Source organism: Protopterus annectens, chromosome 8.part0 (genome assembly GCF_019279795.1).
Source record: "Protopterus annectens isolate FY-2018-M chromosome 8.part0, PAN1.0, whole genome shotgun sequence".
NCBI classification, from domain to species: domain Eukaryota; kingdom Metazoa; phylum Chordata; order Ceratodontiformes; family Protopteridae; genus Protopterus; species Protopterus annectens.
In genome coordinates, this window is record NC_056741.1 from 313,330,425 (window position 1) to 313,352,334 (window position 21,910).

The window sequence follows — 21,910 nt, forward strand, 5'->3', positions numbered from 1 at the left end:
AAGCTTCCTATGTTAAACAAAGCCCCTCATTGGCCCTATTTAAGCGCAATTTGGACGATTGGACGGGTAACTGGAAATCACCCCGGGGGCTCCAGTCATGTTCCTCTTGGACAGGGGCAGTAGGAGATGGATTGAGTTTTTGCTTGAATCAGACACCCCTGAACACGGGTTGAACTTGGCTAGGCTTGTAAGGGCCCTGTGGCTGCCTAGTAACCTCCTATGATCCTATAAATATAAGGGAAAAGTACAAAATAAGCAATTTATTGATGACCCAAGTTTGAGAACTGGGAAATAAGGTAAAAGGAATTGGAGAGGATGTAGATACATTTTGGAGAAGTATCTATGAAGATCCTGTAGAACATGATAAAGCTGTTAAATGGAAAGTAGTAGTAAAAGAAAGAATAAGAAGTTTAAAGGCACAGGATATAAAAATGGGATGAAGCAACAGCCAGAGATTGAAACCAAGTTGAGAAAAGTCTCAACTGGAAAACCCCAGGCCCAGATGCAGTACCTAACTTTTGGCTAAAATATTAACATCTTTGCACGAGGATTTAGCCACGAGTAAGAACTATTTATATGCGCACCCCGAACAGACACCAGACTGGCTAACAGGCAAAACATGCTCTTAAAAGTGAACCTGCAAGCTACACTAAAAATTAGAGACCAATAACTTGCCTTCAGACTAAGTATAAACTATACATGGGAAATGACGCCGATAGAGTTTATAGTCATTTAAAGAAAACTCAATTATGGCAGTAGAACAAAAGGGCAATAAAAGCATTTTAATAATGTGCAAGACAGACCTTACAGTGATTGACTACATTACAGTAACCATAAAACAATGGCAGACCACTTTGTAATTAAGCCATGATAAAGGACAGATTATCCCAGGGATAAAAATTAAAAGGGGGATATATTCCAGGGTGATTTTGTTACCGTTGCTATTCTGCCATGCCATTCATCCATTAAGCCAACAGCTTAGGCCATGGCTACAGTTTGGCTCCTAGAAAACGGCAAAGCCTAATGACTTCTCTGTCGATGATTTAAAACTATACCTCACCAGGGGGAACTGAAAGCACAGCTGCAGGTTGTCAAAACATTTACAGATGATACCAGAATGTTATTTGGTCTTGATAAATGTGCAAAAGAAACCTTTAAGGCAGGAAACTGCAGCACCAGGGGGGAAAAAAAAAAAAAAAAAAAAAAAAAAAAAATTAACGTACTCACCATAACATTCCATGTTTGTAGTCCATCTCGCCCTTCATTCTTACATATGGGGTTCGGAGCAGATCCTCTGCTCTGACTCGGCCAATTACAAAGCTCCAAGTCGGTTCTTGGCAAGGTAGGTACCCCATAATGCACTCTTAAGAATCCCCAGATCTTGTTTGCTGCCGTCTATAAAAAATGATAGTATTTCCACAAGGAAAAACAAAGATGAAAGGTCTCCAACCCCAAGCAAGAGAGACATTATCTTGTCCCCAGATCCTCCAAGGATACATGGGCGAGGGTAGGTTCTTAAGAATGAAGGGAGAGATGGAAGAGGGTGAAGTTGCTGCTGCATTTGGTGTTCATTGGGGGTGGCAAACAGATCGCAGCAAGGCTGCCCCCATTTGCAGAAAATCTGTTCCGCGACTTTCTGACCCAGAGACCACTCATGAGGCATCAAGATTGCCCTGCTGAGCTTGTCTGCTATCACATTGGTTCTCCCCAGGATATGTGCAACAATTAGAAAGCATTGGGAAGATATCACCCACTGCCAAACACGAAGAGCCTCTTGTTTGGTTTATATACCATACCACTAACTTGTCTGATTAGGGACAATAGCAATCCAGAGGAAGAAAGTCGTGAAGTGCTTGCAATGCTAGTAGCACTGCTCTCATCTCGTGAAGTGCTTGCAATGCTAGTAGCACTGCTCTCATCTCTCAACATCATAGTTTGGTACTAGGCTATCTTGCCCTGGGGCATTTATAAGCCTAGCCATAGTGATGTGGCTTTCGCCACCCCATGCAATGGTACAAAAAAGTGTACAGTATAGATTTAGAATACTGTGCCTCTGTCTAGTAGTGACACAGTGAAGACCCCCCTTACATAATAGAATTAGTTTACTGTGCCTCGTCTAGTAGTGAGACAGAGATGACCCCTGGGGTAAACCTACGATCTCCCATCCACTCGTCAAGATTTCTCTTGAAGAGTCAGTGAGGGGCTCTGCCTAACATGAACTGGGATTCTGTTCCAGAGTATGGGAAGCCTCTGAGTTATGAATCTGTCCCTCCAGCATGTCCTGTTCATATTTGTGCTGAGGTTTAAATCTTTAGCTCTCGTGGTTCTGATGGATTTGGATTTTTTTGAGGTGGAGCATGTCCATCAATTCCTGATTGGACATGGCCTTGTACGTCAGGCACAGATCACCTCTGAGCAGGCGGTATGCTACTGAATAGAGCTGGAGTTTCTTTAGTCTGGCAGCATATGACATTTGCTGGAGACCCTTTATCCTCTTGGTGAGGTACTTTTGGGGTCTCTCTAGCTGTTGCAAGTGCCGGGTGAGGTACATACCAAATGGGGCATTGTACTCAATCATGGGCCTGATAAGGGAGTATAGGGGTACAATGACCTCCTTTGATCTGCATGTGAATCCCTTCATAAGGTGGGCAAGGTAGAAAGTCTTTCTAACCACTTTGGCAACGTGGGTGTCAAATGAGAGGTCACTATCGACTTGGATCCCCAGGTCTCTGATTACTCTTTCCGTACTCAGTGGGTTACTGTCTATGTGATAATTTGTGGGTACGTTGTTTTTCCCAAAGGGGAGGACTAACATTTTTTGGCATTTAGTTTAAGGCCATGACTCCGGCACCAGTTGTCCGTTTCAGTGAGGCCTTTCTGCAGGATGTATGCGTCAGCTGGTGTATCGACTATGGCGCCTAGTTTGCAGTCATCTGCGAACTTTGTCAGCCACAACCCTCCCAGGTTTGCTTTCACATCTGAGAAATAAATGCCGAACAAGAGGGGTCCCAGGACAGAGCCCTGTGGGACACCACTTGTGACTGGCTTTGAGTCTGACATGGCTCCAGTGATTTTGACTTTATGGGTTCTATCCTTTAGCCAGTTTGCCACCCATCTTGTGACATATGGATTTACATTTAAGCTGTTGAGCTTGTCTATGATGCCAGAGTGGGGTATTGTGTCGAACGCTTTAGCCAAGTCCAGGTAGGCTGTATGGACTGCTTTGCCCTAGTCAATGGCTCTAGTGACCGTTTCGAAAAAGTCAACCAGGTTCAAGACAGGATCTGCCCTTTACAAAGCCGAACTGGGTGGGATCAAGTGTCTAAGTCCCCAATGTCTCTGTCTAGGAGTTCCACAATGATTCTTTCCTTAGCTTTGCAGACCAGGCTGGTTAAGCTTATGGGGCGGTAGTTACCAGGGTCTGTAGAGGTGCCTCCTTTGTGGAGTGTGACTACTGTTGATGTATGCCAGTGTTCAGGTACATATCCTGTAGTAAGGCTAAGGAATAGCATTTTACGTGCGGGTTTAGCTCCTCTTGGAGTTCACGTAGCACACAACCCGGGATACCGTCAAGTCCCATGGATGCTGTGTTTTTAGCTTTGCCTGGACATCCGAGATGACAGGGAGGTTACATTCAGCTGGGATAAGTATTTCTTCTTTTGGGGGTGAGGGAGGGGAGAAATTTGCACTGAACCTGTCCGCCAGAATGTTAGCAATATCTGTGGGTTCAGTGTAATTTTTGTCATTGTGAACTAACTCTGAACATATCTGAGGGTTTCCACCCAGGTTTCTAACATAGCTGAAGAAGGCCTTGTGGTCATCTTTAGTGTCCATAGCGATTTTTCTCTCAAAGTTGGCCTTGGATGTTTTTATGAGAGAACGTAGCTTTCTACTAGTGCTGATCAGATATGCCTTCTCTTTATGGGATTTTGCTCTGTCATGCAGTAGCTTCCTTGTTATACAATTTGTTTATGGCTGGGGTCCACCAGACAGGACGCTTGCCCTTGGTGGAGAGGGTCTTGGTTTTATTTGGGATTGCATGATCCATGCATTCTTGGAGATGTCCGTAGAAAGCATTTGTGAATGATTCTGCATTGTGGGATGTGGTTTCCACTGGCCTAGTGGGCTTAAAGGATACCATCTCAGTTTTAAGAAGTGTAAAGTCTGCTTTTGAGAAGTTTTTCACTGTAGTCTTTTGTGTTGGAGGTGGAGGTGGGATATGTATATCCAGGGCGATTAGTTTGTGGTCAGATCTCACTAGTAAGGGGTATACTTCCGGTGTGGAGCACTTTGTCCCCATGTTTGTGATGATCAGGTCTAGTATATTATCTCCCCTTGTGAGAGAGGTGACTAGCTGTTCCATTGCATTTGAATTTATGAATTCCAGGAACCTTCGGGCTAGGGTGTTTGGGCTAGAATAATGCACCCAGTCTACGTTAGGGTAGTTGAAGTCTCCCAATATGATGGTGTTTGGTGAGACATTCATATCCTCCAATGTCTTCAGGAAGGCTGAGTGGGGTTCCTGAGATTGGGAGGGTGGTCTGTAACATGCTACCAGTTGTATAGCAGTTTTGCCTATGGTTAGTTGCACCTGGATGGTCTCTGATGCTTCATGTGTTGTCATTAACCTGGAGGTGTGGGTGTCCTTGATGAATATGGATACTCCCCCCTCCCTTTTTGGTTTGGCCCGAGTTTTGGGGCCGAAAAGCATGATACGAGGTATAGCCTGGTAGCGCTGGGGTGCTCTCAGGAGCCTTGAACCAGGTTTCAATTACTGCACAGACATCAATGTTCTCCATACTGAGGAGTGCTTAGAGAGCCTGCATCTTGAGATTTAGACTTCTGGCATTGAGCAGCATTACCCTTATTTTTTTTTCCATTTTTGTTTTCTAAGGAGGTGGGTTTGTATTTTGAGCCTTGCCTAAAAAAGGCACTATGGGGGAGGCAAGAGCCTTAGCCAATATCCGGAAGCCCAGTGGTGACAGATGCAAGCCGTCCCTTGCGAAGCAGCGTGGCTTGTCCAGCATGTCATCCCAAGCAGACAGACATTGGATCCCCCTAGAATGACACCAGTATTTGAGCCAATTATTAAAGCTGATCATCTTGTCTTTGTATTGTGGCATCATTCTTGGTGAGGGCAAGATGCTGCTCAGGGTCATACCAGCCTGGGATACATAAGAGAGCTCCTCTATCTCTTTTCATGTAGTCCAGGGAGGTACGTCTCAGGTCACTCACGCCGGCATGGACAATGACGGAGTCATATTTGTACTTGCTTTGGAGTGACCCGAGTGCGTTTGCAAGCCGTCCCTTGCGAAGCAGCGTGGCTTGTCCAGCATGTCATCCCAAGCAGACAGACATTGGATCCCCCTAGAATGACACCAGTATTTGAGCCAATTATTAAAGCTGATCATCTTGTCTTTGTATTGTGGCATCATTCTTGGTGAGGGCAAGATGCTGCTCAGGGTCATACCAGCCTGGGATACATGAGAGCTCCTCTATCTCTTTTCATGTAGTCCAGGGAGGTACGTCTCAGGTCACTCACGCCGGCATGGACAATGACGGAGTCATATTTGTACTTGCTTTGGAGTGACCCGAGTGCGTGTTGTGGCGGATCCTAGCTCCCGATAAGCAGCTCACCGTTACCCTCTCCTTGTTCAGCCTGGTAAGCGGAACGTCAGTGTGTGACTATAGAGTCACCTATTACTATCAGGCATGGTGCTTGGCCTTAACGGCTGTAATTGACACACTGATTTATTGATGTGTTGCATGTTTTATGTTTTGAGGTGGTGGATTTTTGGGTGTCTGCTTTGGGAGCCTCTGTTGTTTTGCTAAGTTTTTTGTTAGAGCCTCTGAGTATGTCTTTGTGTTATGTGTTTGGTTTGCAGTTGTGGTAGGTCTATGTGGGACTGGGTTTGGTGTGTGTGTGTGTGTGTGTGTGTGTGTGTGTGTGTGTGGTTACCTTCAGTTTGGCTATATAGTTGCATCTCTCACATGTATTTGTGTTTGTTGGGAGGAGGAGAGGGTTGTCTGTGTACATGAGACAATTGTAGCATTGTCTCAAGATTCCCAGATTAACCAGCTGAACCGGAGAGGATTCTAGTATCAACATGCTAGAATACTATAAGGGAGTGTTGTGCCTTTAAGGGAAGTGGATACTCACAGGGAAGGTGGGTGGATGCAGTGCTCATTTTAGTTAGCAAGTGCTTACTTAGAAGAGAGGTTTTGAGAACAAGTGCTAGGCTTATAATAAAGCGATTAGACTGATTATATAAAGAGTAGAGCTTTAAGGGAAAACTTGAAGAGCAGCCTTGGCGGAGCCAGAAAAAGTTTAACTTTGTTTAACTGGCGCTGCGCTATGCGCACAAACGTGCAAAGCCGTGCAAATACGCGTTTTAAACAGGGAACTTCAAAAGAGCTAGAAATGGTCCAAAACAACCAATTGCTACAAGCTCTTGTGCTGTGATCACTCCTTCAGGGACAGATAGGCTGCTCAAGGCTCCCCACTCCCACTGGTGAGCAAAGAAACTTCCTTCTATCCAAGTAAGGCAATGGACAACACAGAAACTACACCACAGCCCAGAATACAGCAAAGCCTGTAAACAGGTCTAAACTAGTCGAGGAGAGGCGGGAAAACAAGGAAATTTTTTTGTTTTTCATATAGAAAGCACACAGAAAAGCAGGAAACAGTAATAAATCAGTTACACAGGCTAGCACACTTTAGTGGGCACTTTCGACCAATTTTCGACTAAATGAAACTTAAGTGCAGATAATATATAATGCAACAAAGTTAAAAAAAAAAAACTGTTAAGCTTGTTCAAGGTAAGCAAGAGAAGGTATTTCAGGTAAAAAAACAGCAAAAAATACTTAAATCAGGAAAGTAGTCGTTCTCAGTTCTCTGCTGCTAGGACCACTCTGCAGGACCACGAGGAGCTGTTGCTGAGTAGTATAGCAAGTGAGCCTCATGTTCTTGCCATGTGCCTTGGACTGTCCTTCCTAGATAATGCCCCCCACCCTATCTGGGAGGCATTTGTGGTCACAGTAGCAATGGGTTGACAAAGAATGAATAGCCCCCCAGTAGTTTATTGGACTGGATCCACCAACGAAGGTCTTTTTTGCAAGATTCTGATACTAAAACAGGATGAGACACAGACAGATGCTGGAGACCACTGGGAAGAGAGTAGCCATTAAAGAATTCTCATATGTAGTCTGGCTACTGGAACTAGAGTGTTACAGTAGAGGCCATGGTTCCTAGAAGTTTAAGCACAGTCTTCGCTTTGACCTTGTGTTGGGGAAGCAGGCTGTATATTTGTAGTCTTAGATTTTGTACTCTGAAGGAAGGCGAGCTATCACTGCGACTGTAGACCTCTCAAGTGAGCCGTTACTACTGCCATGCATTTGGTGAACACCCTGATTGGTAATGACCGGCTCCCAGCCGGAAGCATAAATGCCTTCTTGATGCTCTGTCCATTTATGTGGTAGTACACATCTTGGAGGTCTATGGAGCACATCCAATCGTCTTTCCCTAACAGAGGAGTATAGACTGCAGTGCTACCATTCGGGACTTGGGTCTTCACAGATTCGTTTTAACTTACTTGCCGAGATCCAAGACAGACCTCCAAGTCCCCTGTTCGTTTTGGCACTAAAAAGAATCTGGAGTAAGTTCTGAATCCTATCTGGTCTGCTGGGACAGTTTGGATGACTCTTGAAGCAACCTTTGGACTTCTATAGTTCCTTGATCCCTGTGACTGGGTGGAACATCTGGGATTTTCTTGGTTAGATGAGGTAGGAGGGAAGGGTATGGAGTATCCTCTGGAAATTATTCTTTGTACCCAGTTGTCTTGTGTGATGTCGTGCCAGGCTTCTGGGTACAAAGATAAGTGACCCCCCCCCCCCGACTGGCTCCACAGAAGCGCTGCCGGGCACCACTTCAGGAGCACTGATAGGAAGTCCACAAAAGGAATCGCGGCCACCCTGGCTTCGCAGACCTCCCATGCCTCTAGAGCGACATCTACCATTACTTCCTCCTCCTCTGCCTCTGGAGAAGGAATCACCTTGTGCATCTGGGAAAAATCTGAGTGAGATTTCTTGAACCACATTTCTCCGCCTCTCTGACCTTTAGGGTATGGTCTAGAAGGGAAGGAAAAACGTACCACCACAGCAGAGAGAATTTTCCCTTCCTGCTCGCATCTGGCGAGTGTTTTTTTTTTTAACCTTTGGTCCAAACACAGAGGAACAGTCAAAGGGGGCGTTGGTAAATGTAGATTTGAAGGGCTCCACAAAGTTACATACGCGCATCCAGGAGTGTCTAAGGGAAACTCCTGAACCCACTGCCCTGCTCGCTCCATCTGCTGCGTAAGATATAACAATAGAGTGTTTAAGGTAGTCAACTGAGCAGTAAGCTTCTCAAGTACCTTGGAGAGCATCTCCTAGCTCCTTTAGGCGATCGCTTTGAAGTCTAGTGAAATGGGTGAGTTAGTTCAACCTTGAGTGTAAAAGCCGCTGAAGAAAAAAAAACGTTCCCCCATCTGTCCATCGTGCAAGACTCCTTGTTCGGTGGGTGGACAGATGAAGTTTCCACTAGTTCCTTCTTTGTGGCTGCTGTCACGACCACGGCATCTACAGGCACAACTTTGGTCAAAAAACTCTGTACGGGCTGGAAGAAACTTGTTCAGCCTTCTGGGGACTGGTTCCACGGCATCAATTTCCCACACCTTTTGACTCACCAAATCCAACAGCTCATCGAAAGGTGGAGACACCCAAGAGGTTGAAGGTTGAGACCTGAAAGCCTTCAGGTACACGGACTCCATCAGAAGGGGTGACGGTGGGTCAGCCGCCTCTGCATCTCTAGGATATCTACGAAGGATGTATCAGACGACGACCTAGGAGACCCTTCTGACTCCTCTAGGTCAGTGTCAGAGGTGTCTATGTGCTTCCTCTTTTCAAGTTCTCTTCTGAGGCAGCTCCTCAGAAGGGTATTCTGGGGAGGTTTTGGAAGACTGGGGGCCACCCAAGGGGGGCTCCTGAAGCTGCAGGTCTCTGCTGGAGAGAGATGGTGCCAACACAGAGGTTGGAGCTTGAGGGGGGAGAGCATCGGTAGCCTTGTGTGGAGCTGAAGACCTATACAGCACGCTCATCTTTAAGGCAGATCTCTCTGGCTCCAAAGCAGCAGAAGCAGTCCTCTGTTCCAGAGCGATCAGCTCAGACAGATGTAGGATCAGAGCTCAGCCAAGCCGATGCACAGAGAGGTAGGCTCGGAATAGAAGAAGTTCAGGTCAGAGTGTCCTAGTTGGGACCAACTGGTGAGCTTCAGCTCCTAGACACCAGGGACGGCACCGAAGGTGTCTGAGCAGAACTCTGTTCAGAGACATTTGGGGTGCTGGAACAGACAGTTCCACAACAAACTGCACCGATAGCCCAACATGGCTCGAGGGAGGAACAGAAGCAGGTAATATGGCCTTAGACTGCTCCAGAACAGACTGGGCTGGAGGAGACAACAAATTTACTAGCGGTGACTTCAGTGTCTAAGCACCACTTTCTCGACATCCTTCTCAAAGGCTCTTGGAGCATCTGAAAGACAAGGTAAGGGATAGAGATCTCTATAAAATTGGAGATCCGAGTATCAGGGATACTGATAATAAATCTCTTGACCAGCTCAGAGATATGAATTCAGCTATTGGCTCCGAAAAACTTGAGGCTGAAGCTGGACGGTCTATGTCAATAACCTTGACCAGCTCCGAAAGCAGAGGAGCCAAAGAGGTAGGCGGCTTGTCAATTTTTGCAATTGTTTCTGGAGGTTATGATTTAACAGTCGGTGTAGGAGAAGGTCTTTTAACAGACTTAACCTTCTCTTTCAGAAGAGGGAGACCTAGAGTGAGAAGAGTAAGAACTAGCTAAATCCTCCTCAAAATGTTTAAGGAGACCTTTCAAGATCAGTTTATTATTCCTTTCCTGGAGAACCCGGGAACTAAAAGAATGGTAAAAGGTACAAGTCTCCTGTAAATGTATGGCTCCCATGAATTCAGGGACATTTTATGCATTTTCTGAAACCCAAAGGCTTATGGTCCTTGGTTTCCTTAGGCATACTACTACTTTAACAATTACAGACTATAAACTCAAAGATAAGACAGGTCCTCTAACTTAAACGGGCCTAGCCCTGAACAGAGGGGTAGGCGAGATAGAGAAGGGCAAGCAACAGATTAACATATGCCTAAAAGATTAGCAACAACTAGCACAGAGAAAAAAAAAAAGTGATACCACTAGGGAAGGCCTGCAGAAGCGACAGCCAACAGATAGCTACAACAATTTGCAATAAACAGCTAACTACTACAACGTAACTGTAAGCTATAAATACTAAACTATTATACTCAAAAGAACACTAAATATCTGTATAAGAAAAATATTCCAACTTAGCTACGGCCAAGAAAGAGCACAGCTGAACTTGTAGAGCAGCACACGAGAGATGGGGATTCTTACTAGTGCATTAGGAGATACCTATCTTGCCACAATCTTAATCGGCCAGGTCAGAGGAGAGGATCAGCTCCAAACCCCATATGCAAGAATGAAGGCGAGATAGGACTACAGAACATCAGTTTGGGACAAGAATGTGAGAACTTGCACAAAAGGGAGTGTATAAATACTTGGGAAATGATGAAGGATCAGCAATAAAACATGAACAAATGCGAATAACACTCAGTAAGGAATACCGGAGAAGACAAACTGCACCCCCTATTAGATGGTGATATTCATCCTAACCCAGGCCCCAATACTGACATTCCCAATAACCTTCACAACCCAATACCTCCTCCAATCACTACATTAAAATAGACTCTCTAACTCCCTCCACCTTAACATCCGTAGCATTAACAATAAAATTACCCACCTACATGCACTCTTAGATGTGCACTCATTAGATATTCTCTGCATTAGAGAGACATGGCTAAAGCCCTCAACTTTGGACCAAGGGATTACCCCTCCTGGATATAATATCTTGAGACTTGACCGTAAAAACCAAAAAAGGTGGAGGTGTAGCCATTCTATATAAATCTGAACTCCAAGTTTCTCCCCTCAATGTGCTCCTGCCATCAGATACCAATCCAAACTTCAAATCAACAACTCCAAATCTATCCAATCTGCGCACATCTCCCCCCTGGAAACAATATCAACACTCTTGAAAACTTACTTAGTTACCTCTCTACCCACCTACCTCAGGAAACCATTGTATTAGGTGATTAGACTGGGCTACCTGCAGTTCCCTTAATCCTCCCAATCATAAATCTTTACGGATTCTCACAAATTATAACCACTCCTACTAGAATCCATAAGCCAAGCAGCAAGGAAACCACTCTAGACTGGAACAGCCACCGTGATGCTTATAAACCAGGAACCCTTCCTGACGATATTAGTTACGACATGCTAACCTATATTATTAAACAAAGAATCCATAGACCAAATAATTTTAAAACCTCACGTTCCAAAAAATTTTTTAACCAAGAGAGCTTCCAAAATGAACTGAAAGCATGTGACTGGTCACCTATGTCTCATCTTCCACTTGATGATGCAGTGACCTACTTTAACACTAGATTCCTTCAGATCCTAGATTACCACACCCCCTATCGTTCTTCCCGAATAAGGACAAAAATTGCCCCCTGGCTCACTAAAAAAAACTAGGCAAAAGATCCTATTCAGAAATAAAATTTGGGCCAAATGGAGAGTCTCTAAATGTCCATCAGATCACCTTTACAACTAACAGGTAAGAAATGCAACCAAGAAAGATATTCTTACCTTCACCTCCAACAAACTCATCAGCAAAAACCACAAAAATTCTTGTCTGGCATAAACAAACTTCTTCAGCCAGGGCACTCCTGCCCAAACAGGTTTCAACCAAAATAACTCTAACCAAATTCCTGATGCCTTTAATAACTACTTTACTAAAGCCATTCAAACCCTAGCCAATACTTTACCACCTATTACCACATCCCCATTAAATACCACAAAGACTCCACCCCCTACCTTTCAAATACAACAGATACATATTATCACTCATTTGCAAATTCCTTCAAAAACTAAAACCATGCACCCCTTCTGCTGACTGTCTTCTAGCTGAATAACTGCAAATAGCAGCAAAGCTATTGCCTATCCCGTCTCCATCCTTATAAATAGAACAATTTTAGAAAGCAAAATCCCCTCCATTTGGAAAGTATCCCACATCATCCCTCTACATAAGGGTGGGTCATCTACGGACTCTCCAACTTTCGGCCCATCGCCTTACTGTCTCCAATTGCTAAGATAATGGAAAAAATGCACACACAGACAACTACTTAACCACCTTCTCCAAAATAATCTACTTGCCAACTGCCAACATGGCTTTAGGCCTTTCCAAAGCACAACAACTGCCCATCTGTCCTTTTCTGACTCCATAAACAAAAATCATAACAATAACACTTTTTCCTCTGCATTATTTATTGACCTTTCAAAAGCCTTTGATATGGTCAACCATAATATCATTATAAATATTCCAAAAGCACAATCTCGACCCACAAGCATTAAATTGGTCTAAATCCTATCTGGAAAACAAACAAGCAGTATTGTGGGATAATATTCTTTCAAAATCCCTTCCTGTGAACACTGGAGTACCCAAAGGCTATTTTAGGACCTCTGCTCTTCTCATTGTTTATCAATGACTTACATACCAAAATTCCTCAGGCCACCTGCATACAATATGCAGACGACTCCACTTTAATTTGTTCAGCTAAGTCCATAACCTCTCTGCAGTCTCTTACCCAAACAGTATTTAGCAGTGTTGAAAACTGGTTCATGCAAAACTGCCTCCTCCTGAACCCCAAAAAAACAAAGTTATTGCTCTTTGCTCCAACTCATAAATCACCTCAACTGCACTTCACAATAACCTCCAACAATGCAACTAACATATTCCCAGATACTTCAGCCTTCTAGGAGTAACAATTGATAACCTTACTTTTGATCATCACATTAACTCTACTATAAAGTCAGTCAACAAAAAAACTAGGCACTCTTTACAGAATCAAACCCTTCCTTTCCCCTTCAGCCAGAATAACTATTGCCCAGACCCACCCGTCTACCCGGTTCTATGTTTCGGCAATATATACCAATCAAAAAACACTACTTTCCACCAGTTACAATAACATAGCCAGATTTGCCACTGGAACCACCTTTAGAACTCACCACTGTCTTAACCTAAAACAACTGGGATGGCTAGAACTGCAGAGCCAACTACTTTATCAACAAATTATCACCCAAAAAATCCTTTACCACCCTAAAAATACCCCCATCATCACTAACCTGATTTCACCCTACATAAATCTTACTACGCTCATCCAATAAGCTTCTAGTTTCCACTATTAAATCAAATAAAGCAGGAGACACTTCAACACAGTAGGGAAAATCTGGAACCAGCTTCCTACTGAACTTTCCTCCCTTGCTTCCAACTATTCTGTTTAAAAAGCATCTGAAAGAATCTTACAACTCACTGGCTGTGTCCCTGCTCTAACCCAGACTGATCTCTTTCACCTCCTGCTCTCTCTATACTTTTCTACTCTTCTGTTTTATTTCCCCTATCTGTAGTAAAAAAAAAAAAAAAAACACTTTTATTCTGACCTATCTAGCTAATGTACTGTAATCCACTTGACTATTACTATATATTGTATTTTTTACTCGCTGCAGATGCTTGGAGCTTTTCTCCCCGGGCCTCTACTGAAAATGGACATGTATCCAGTTAGACTAGCCCGGTCAACAAATGTAAAATAAAATAAATAAATTAATCTTGAGAACAGCAGAGACATCTAGGAACAAGATCCGAGCTACAAATCAATTTGTTCTTCCTGTCCTAACAGTTTTGGAGTGAATGACTGGCCCCAAAAAGTGTTTGGCAGATTAGCTATTAAAACAAGGATGCTTCATGCTCAAATGATTTATAAAAATCAGTGTATACCAAGATTATATATTCCCCATTCCAAAGGAGGGATGGGCCTCCTGGAAATTGATCACATGTATAGATCTATAATCTACACACACAATCTACTGACCTCACAAGATCTAAATGTAGTGAAAGTTTTAAAACACGAGGAGAATAAATCTATGACTTCTCTGCTCAACTTAGCAGAAGCATATAGACATCAAGCAGGAACGGAAATCAAACCAGAAGTAGATAAAAACCAGGCAGCAACTGAATGTGCCAAAAAACAAAAAGTGAAGGAGCGGGTCTATATTACAAGCTCGACCATTTAGATTCTTTCCCAAAGAATGTGTAAGTGGCCATTCGCGATTTTAAGCTTTCTCTATTTAGCTGTCAACATCTCGGCGTTTGACAACCTAAGCGGTCGAGCTTCTAATATGAAGCTGAAGGACTAGATGAGCAGACAAGAAATGGGGGGGGGGGGGGCACAAATATAGATGCAAGTATGCAAAACTTCTGGAAGAGCCTCATGCTGATCAAGAACAGGAATGGTTAGGAGAGGTGAATTCAAACCAAGAAATGAACGGTTTATACTGGCAGCCCAAGATAGTGGGCTACGTACACACTAGTTTACAAAAGTTCGCTGAACATGTGGGAGAAACCGACAAATGCAGGTTTTGTAAAACAGAACTGGAAAGAGTCACACCTTGTTGCTGGTTGTGATACACTAATAGCACAAGGGCTGTATACTGAAAGGCATAATAATGTGGCGAGACTGTTGCACTGAGGATTGTGCAAACATTATGTTATTGAAGTGGCTGGCTGAAGAACACTGGAAATGTGAGCCAAAGCACCATAGAAAATGAAGTTATCACATGGGATCACCCATTATCAACAGTTCAAAAAATAGATGCTAGAAAAATCAGATACTATGGTCCAAGAAAAGACATTGATCATTGAAATTGCCACACCCAGTGACTGTCTTGTTAGAGAGGGTCATAAAACACCAGGATCTGCAGACAGAAACAAGAGCAATGTGGAAGAAAGACACCCAGACCGCTCCAATAGTAGTAGGAGCAACAGGTCTTATAAAAAAAAGTAATTTACAATCATATTTAGATAAGTTACCAATCCATGTAACCCCGTACGAACTTGCAGGAGTCATTACTGGGCACACTGCAGGTGTTGCGAAAAGCATTACTGGCTGACAGACTGAAGCAATACGAAATTTCATGAACTTTAATCATACTTTGACTTGGGAATGGGGTCCATTCCAGTCATGGTATTAAAACCCAAAAGATTTGGAGAAATTAGAAAGGCAAAAACCCCTCCAAATCAGACAGTCCTAAGGGATTGAGGCACTATGGTTGATAATTACTTGGTCATGTTTCTATAGTAGTTTGAAAAGATTCATCCACTAGACCCACATATATACAAATTGCACCCTCAATACTGTAAAAGGAATGTATTAGCAGTTAGGCTATGCTAGCTAGACAGACTTACCCCAGTCTCTCGCATGTCTGGAACAATTGTCCATTACATATCAGAGTAGCATCGCTGCCACCTTCAAGGTAATGCTAGATAATTGGATGGACAGCCTCAAATTCTCCATTGGTCTATCCAGTCTTGACACCCCCCCCAGGCTAGATGGTACTTTTGAACAGAGGATTTTGGCTAGGTTTGTAATGGCCTGCAGACAGAGTACTTATCTATGAACAACCTGAAAGAGAAGGAGCTGGCACATAAATTTGGAGGTGTTAAAAGGAAATGGGGCCCAAGAATAGAACATCTAACCACCATAAAACAGTAAGGCAACTACAATGCTCTTTCACATACACAGGTTAGGCAGACTTGAACATCATGCAGAAATGACAGCGTGGACCCACTGGCCTTCTATGCACTACTGAAAATAACTGGCCATAACATGTACTAGTAAGAACTTCAGATGGTCACAGCTGAGGAAGAAAGAAAAATCATGTAAAATTGGTGGCAAGAGCGTTCACTGACCATGCAAGTAAAAAGTAAAATTTCAAGTTTGAGTACTTGTAGAGAAAAACTTGACAGCAACTAACCAGTTTTCATCTTGAATGTTTTCAGGACAGCAACAGATAGAGGATAGAAAAGATACAAGGGTCCTGATCTTGTCAGCATAGAGAATTAAATATTTTTTGTCATCATATAGACCCCCCCCCATTTACAAATACTGTAGCAGGTTTTCTAGTCTTCTGTAATACTGTAGCACTTACCAAAAAAAAAAAAAAACTATCCTATCATTAAGATTGTTAGGCTTAAAAAGTTTGGGTGTATGAGGGCACCCCTTCTGTTGTCCATGTCCACCTGAAAGGAGAGCACCCCCTTCTGTTCTGCAAGTCCATCTGAAGGGGTAACATGAGATGAAAGGAAACCCCAGTGTTGTCTGGGCTAAAAAGGGGGTCAATAATCCCATTTTTTGGACTTACCACTCTGGGAATCTGAGGAAAGGGAGGGAATTTCCCTTTCCATCAGATTAAGATATCAGTTTTCCAAGCCTCTGGGTATGAAGTTTTAGAAGAGAACAGCAAGCACCCTGTTCAGATTGCAGAAAAACCTGGTTTACTTGGAAGGTACCTCACTGATGGGAAATTTGCAGACCACCAGTCTGTGCAGCATCCATTTGTGAGGGTGTGCTTAAGTAATCCAGCAGTGTGTTCACCTGAGGTTATGTAAACTGCCTTTAGTTTTGTTACAATTATGCCCCCATCGTGTAAAGTGGTCCGATTCTAAAAATGGGTAGTTTTTAGTTAGTGGAATTACGTTTATTAAATTTACTGAAAGATTCCATTATCAGCCCCACCTTCTCACGATGCAGGAGAGAAGAGAGTTTATGGAGAGACTCTCTGTAGCCTGCATTCAAGTGAAAGAAACCTTAGTCAGCTGGATAGTGATTGGCATACAGTGTAATAAAAAAAATGTCTACCAATGGATTGATTACTTGAGAAAACTACTGACGTACAAATAATCACAGGCTTACTTTACAGTGAATTTCTATGTTATACTGCCAAAGGATCAGTGCTGGAAAGAAAACATTTGGAACAAATTATGCATCTGTGAAGCTGGATTATTCCACGGTAGATAAGTTTACTGCAGTGTGACACCTGTTACTGCACTGCATACCAAGTACAATACAATTTACTAAGACTTTGTAGTGCATGAATTGCCACAATTCTCTAAAACCAGGAAAAAAGATAAACACAAAGAGCAGCAGAAGGTAAACAGACACAAAGTTAGAACTTTTTTGTGTGGCAACATGAAGTGTTGTAACAGCTTTTAAAGTTAATTCTACACAGGAGAACTTCGTTTAGACTGCCATACCTCTTAGCTCTGATCAAACTTGAGGTTACAAGTGACAGGGAAAAACGCCATCCCATACTGGTGGAGGCCAAGTTCAGGATTTCATCTCTCCTAGTCAGGACTGCAAGTTCAGAATTTTTGTCTCTCCTAGTCAGGACTGAAAACTGTCAACAAATTTTACAGAAATCAGAGTATGCTACTGATGTAAAAGTCTCCCATCTGATGGAGGGGTAGGTTAATGCACAAGGATTCCATACTAGTCAGGTAGGAGGTATGAGGTCAGTGTTAACCCATGATGTGACAACAGGTTTTGTCAACGTTGAGCTAGACATGGAGGTTACACTGGCTAGTCTTGTAAGAGCTCTTGCTGCTAGCCTAGAAATCTCCTACGAGGACTTTACCCTGATTAATAAACATGAAGGAAGTTTATCGAGATAATGCAGAGAGCCTGAACACAAACTACAGACAACCTGAAAGTTTTTACACAAAACTCTCCCCATCAGTCTTCACCTTCCACCATTTGAGTTCAATCACAATCAGGTTTTGCAGATGTTAATTGCCATGATGAAGATTCTTTTGTGGTAGAAATGTTTAAGCGCCATTTATTACCACCAAAAATGGCAGCGCCACTTGGGCCAGAGAATGGACGTTTCAATAGCTGGATATGCTTGAAAGGAACTGTAGACCGAAAAAGCAAAAACCACATCTGTCAGGGCAAACAAGGCGGGGGGGGGGGTTATAGACGTATACAACAGGAAGGTACTGCACAAGGCGGGGTGGGGGTGGGGGGTGGTTATAGACTTATACAAGAAGGTACTGCTTCTCAAAATAGGGAAAACCATCCAAAAATGACAAACTGAAGCATCCTCGTGTGAAACCTCACAAGGGGCAGAACGAATAGCAGCGGCCAATCAAACCTACAAGTTGAAACAGACATGTCAATATTTTCCGAGAAAGATCAGACAAACTTGGATTATGTCAGCTTTAGACTTGGACATTGTGACTAAGCTGCAACCTAGGAAGAAGTTACAAGCAACCATGTAAGGCTCAACATAACACAAGGAGACTGGGGAGGACCCTTAGCTTTGGAGCTTTAGGATAATCGAAGTGGACAGATTTGGCGAGCAGACTGAGGTTTGTGATATATCTACCTGCAATTTTCATCTTAGTGGGGGAGTTTTCCTCCCTACAGACACCCTTAATCACCACCACAGCAATGACCAAAACCCACAGTGATGGCTATGGATAATGCAACCATAGGAGAAAGTTCCCCCAATGGGAAAATATCGGTGTGTGTGTGTGTGTGGGGGGGGGGGGTTAACAAGAACACTACACTGAGGGGCCAGGCTCAAAGATTTAGGAGAGAAGCTAGACTTGTGTGCCTCAAAACATCTACATACACAGTACTGACATCCATGAGAGTTAAAATAACTATAGTTACTCAAATAGCACCACAACCTAACATTACCTGGACTCCTGATGCTTTCACGGTTGGGTTATTCTCAATTTCCCACAAGCCTTCACTGAATCCTTTCCGTTTGTTTGGTTTCCCAAACTTCTCCTTGCATTCTTCATAAGGAAAGAGATCTTTTGGTCCTAAAAATGCTCTTGTATTTAGAGAGAAAAATAAAATCAATTGGCACTTGCCTCAAGAAATACTCTAAGCAGATACACGAAAACAGCATATACATATTGAAGCAAAACAAGTAATGCCTGATTAAAAAAAACTCCATCTTAATCAAGCTTTGCCAAATTTTAAATGTAGTACTCAAAAATATGCCCGCCTTTAAAGAAAAATCCCTAACTTGCATACAGATTAAGCCTACATGCTCTCTCGATCCTTTCTTTTACAAAGCATTACCACAACCAAGAATCCAAAAGTGCAAGTGAACATTCAATGCCATATCCATCACAACCTTCTCTTTTGCAAGCAAAGTAAACCTTGCTAATGCCACAGTGGCCAGAGGAATAACCAATGTGCTCACCAAACTGAAGGCAGACGTACTATTTGATGTCATAAAAGATATCCCTAGACTGTGCTGTACTTGGAAGACTCATCCTTTGAATTACTTTTGATCCCAACTATAAAGGGGTACGACCTACTCTGAAGAGCAACAGTGTACCAATTTTGCCTCATGTAAAATGCCTAGCCAGACATATAATCCAGTGCTTTGAATAAAGACCCTCTCAAACACTCCTGTTGAGCCAAGAATGCCAAAGTTGAGTCACCAGGGCCAAGATTTCCTCTGAGACCTATCTCCTGAATTGTGGGAAAGCTTTATGCTTTTGTATTTAGGAAACAGACCTTGGAGGATTACGAGGTTTGACAAAGTTAAGCAGGTTCGATGAATTACCAGTCTAGTCAAGCAGTGCCATAAGCCTCAAGACACCAGTAATAGGCCCTGGCTCAAGCAGCCATGTATGTAAGCTGGTATAAACATGCAAACTTTGCCACAAAGTGGATGACACCAAGAAAAAATTATGAACTGCAAATTTAGTGCAGTCACAGATTTCCCCCATGACAGAAACATCTTACAAGAGGGTCCAACAGACAAATTACTGCTTCCAGAGTAAGACCAAATCTCAATGCAGAGAGCATTATAGTACCCTTTGGGAAAACTGCCACCCAAACTAATTACTCCAGCCATAAACCACACCTAAGAGTTGACCCAACAGTCAAGGATCTGGAACATATGCAGACAGTAATCTGTCCTTTGACCAACATGTGGCCAATGCAGTAAGAAATCATTATGTCACCAACTTATCAAGGAAATCACTGCCAACTTTTTCTGGCTCATCACACCAATCACAGAGTATAATCCCCTCCTTTGGCATATACCTGACTAGACATATGAAACAGTTGGAAAGCCCCAAAAAAGGTCCCTTACCAGAAGAATCTGGGCTATAAACACACTGCCCTATATGGATTGCCTTAAAGACACACATCTATACTCTGCCTCCTACAGGTAACAAAAGTGAATTATACATAAGACAGACTCTCTGATCCAGTTCCGATGGACTTTCTGATGCTGTTTTGTGGATGTGCAGAACCACTAGATCCAATTTTGCCTGTGACAAACACATGATGAGACAGATGTCTGAGGGCCCTCATACACTGGAATAGGCTCCCCATTCATGTGAAGCAGGGCCCATATCCCCAACCCTACTTAGGTCTGATCTTAACCAACAGACTGTGGTTGTGGTGCTGGGTGGGTCTGGACCCCATGTCACTGATAGAGAGGGGCAGACAGTAATGCCCAAACTAATGCCCGTGGTATATAGGGACAGAGATGGATTGACTTGTATACTTAGACCAATGACCACCAGCTCTTTTATAAACTGACAATCCTATGGCAATTTCAGTTATAAAACAGATTGTGAGATTGCTATTCTGTTAGATAGGCAAATGCCCCTTAAACTGCTGTTTGTAGCCACGTGGGAGTGTTTATGTACAAGCTCAGAACAAAGCCTAGGTAGAGGAGTGCACAAAGAAGATGCTTCTCTCTCTCTCAAACAGAAGACACCCCTTGTACTCATCTTAATGCAATACCCCTAATCTTCAGGCTAAAAAATTAAACTCTCTCAAATAGTTGGTTCTCTCTTCCACTGACACTGTAAACCTCATTAAAATACAACTAAATATTAACTGTGATGGGTTTTATTTAGCAAGTTAATTATTTGGACAACCTCAAAATTGAGTTCCAGAAAAGAAGTACAGTGAACAGATACTTTTTGTAGAAGACTGCCAGCTGCGCTTCTTTTAGTGGTGTAATGTAGACTGGGTTCTCATGCCCAGCTCTGGCAGACATTAACTCAAGCTGAAAGGATGCCTACAGCAGACTGCCAAATGAATTATATACACTTCAGCAAAAATCTTTACAACTGACAATAAATTTCACAGAAGTGCTCCTATAGCAGATATCAAAATACACACATACATACCCTTTGTGACACTGAAGGGATCCTCAGCTCACCACACCTGCATGGTAAACGACAATTAACAGAACTAGCTTAATGCAAGGCCCACAGTCTGAACACTCAAGGGAAAAAAAGCATGTGGGAAGGGGGTTAAAGGTTCTCTCAAAGCTGTAAAGAGGGAAGGGGACACTAAACTGAAGAACCAAGGTCAGAATTCCTGCAAGTACTCTTCCACAAAGGTGCTTCACTTGGAGAACAAACGCTTAATTGGAACTCAAAACAACCAGGGGAAAGAATTGTACAATTTTCATGTGTTGCACCTTCCTGCCCCCTCCCCCGCAGAAGCATTCCTTATTTTTTTTATTAGAGTTTTAAAAGGAAGATACAAATGAAATTCCCCCTCTCCCCAACCTAAGAAGTCAAACCAAACAAATAGTATAGGTCATGCCTTTTTTAATAGTAATAACAAACACTACCAACTGTAAGGGCATGTCCAAACATAGTTGGGAGCAGGAGGATATATGCGACCAAACGAGTGTACCTTTGTCAAAATAAAAATTATTGGGGCAGGGCTTGTATTTTAGCAAAGACCACCCCTTGGCGAGTACACTGCTGGCTCCAACCCTAGACAAGATACCCAAGAGGGTGGAATAAACTTGGCAGTAACAAAAGACCAAATGTTAGTGTGTGAAAACTGCAACCATTAAATTTGCTTTGCTCACGGATGCCCCA

The 21,910-nt window shown here is 43.0% G+C and overlaps 1 protein-coding gene across 1 annotated transcript in view; it reads right to left on the reverse strand.

The window, feature by feature from the left end:
• Positions 1–21,910, reverse strand: part of HDGF (heparin binding growth factor) — an 85,059-nt gene that overhangs the window by 52,429 nt on the left and 10,720 nt on the right. Inside the window, exon 3 of the mRNA XM_044079811.1 lies at positions 18,729–18,867. Within this exon, the coding sequence (XP_043935746.1) occupies positions 18,729–18,867 (139 nt within the window). The remainder of the gene's footprint in view (positions 1–18,728; positions 18,868–21,910) is intronic.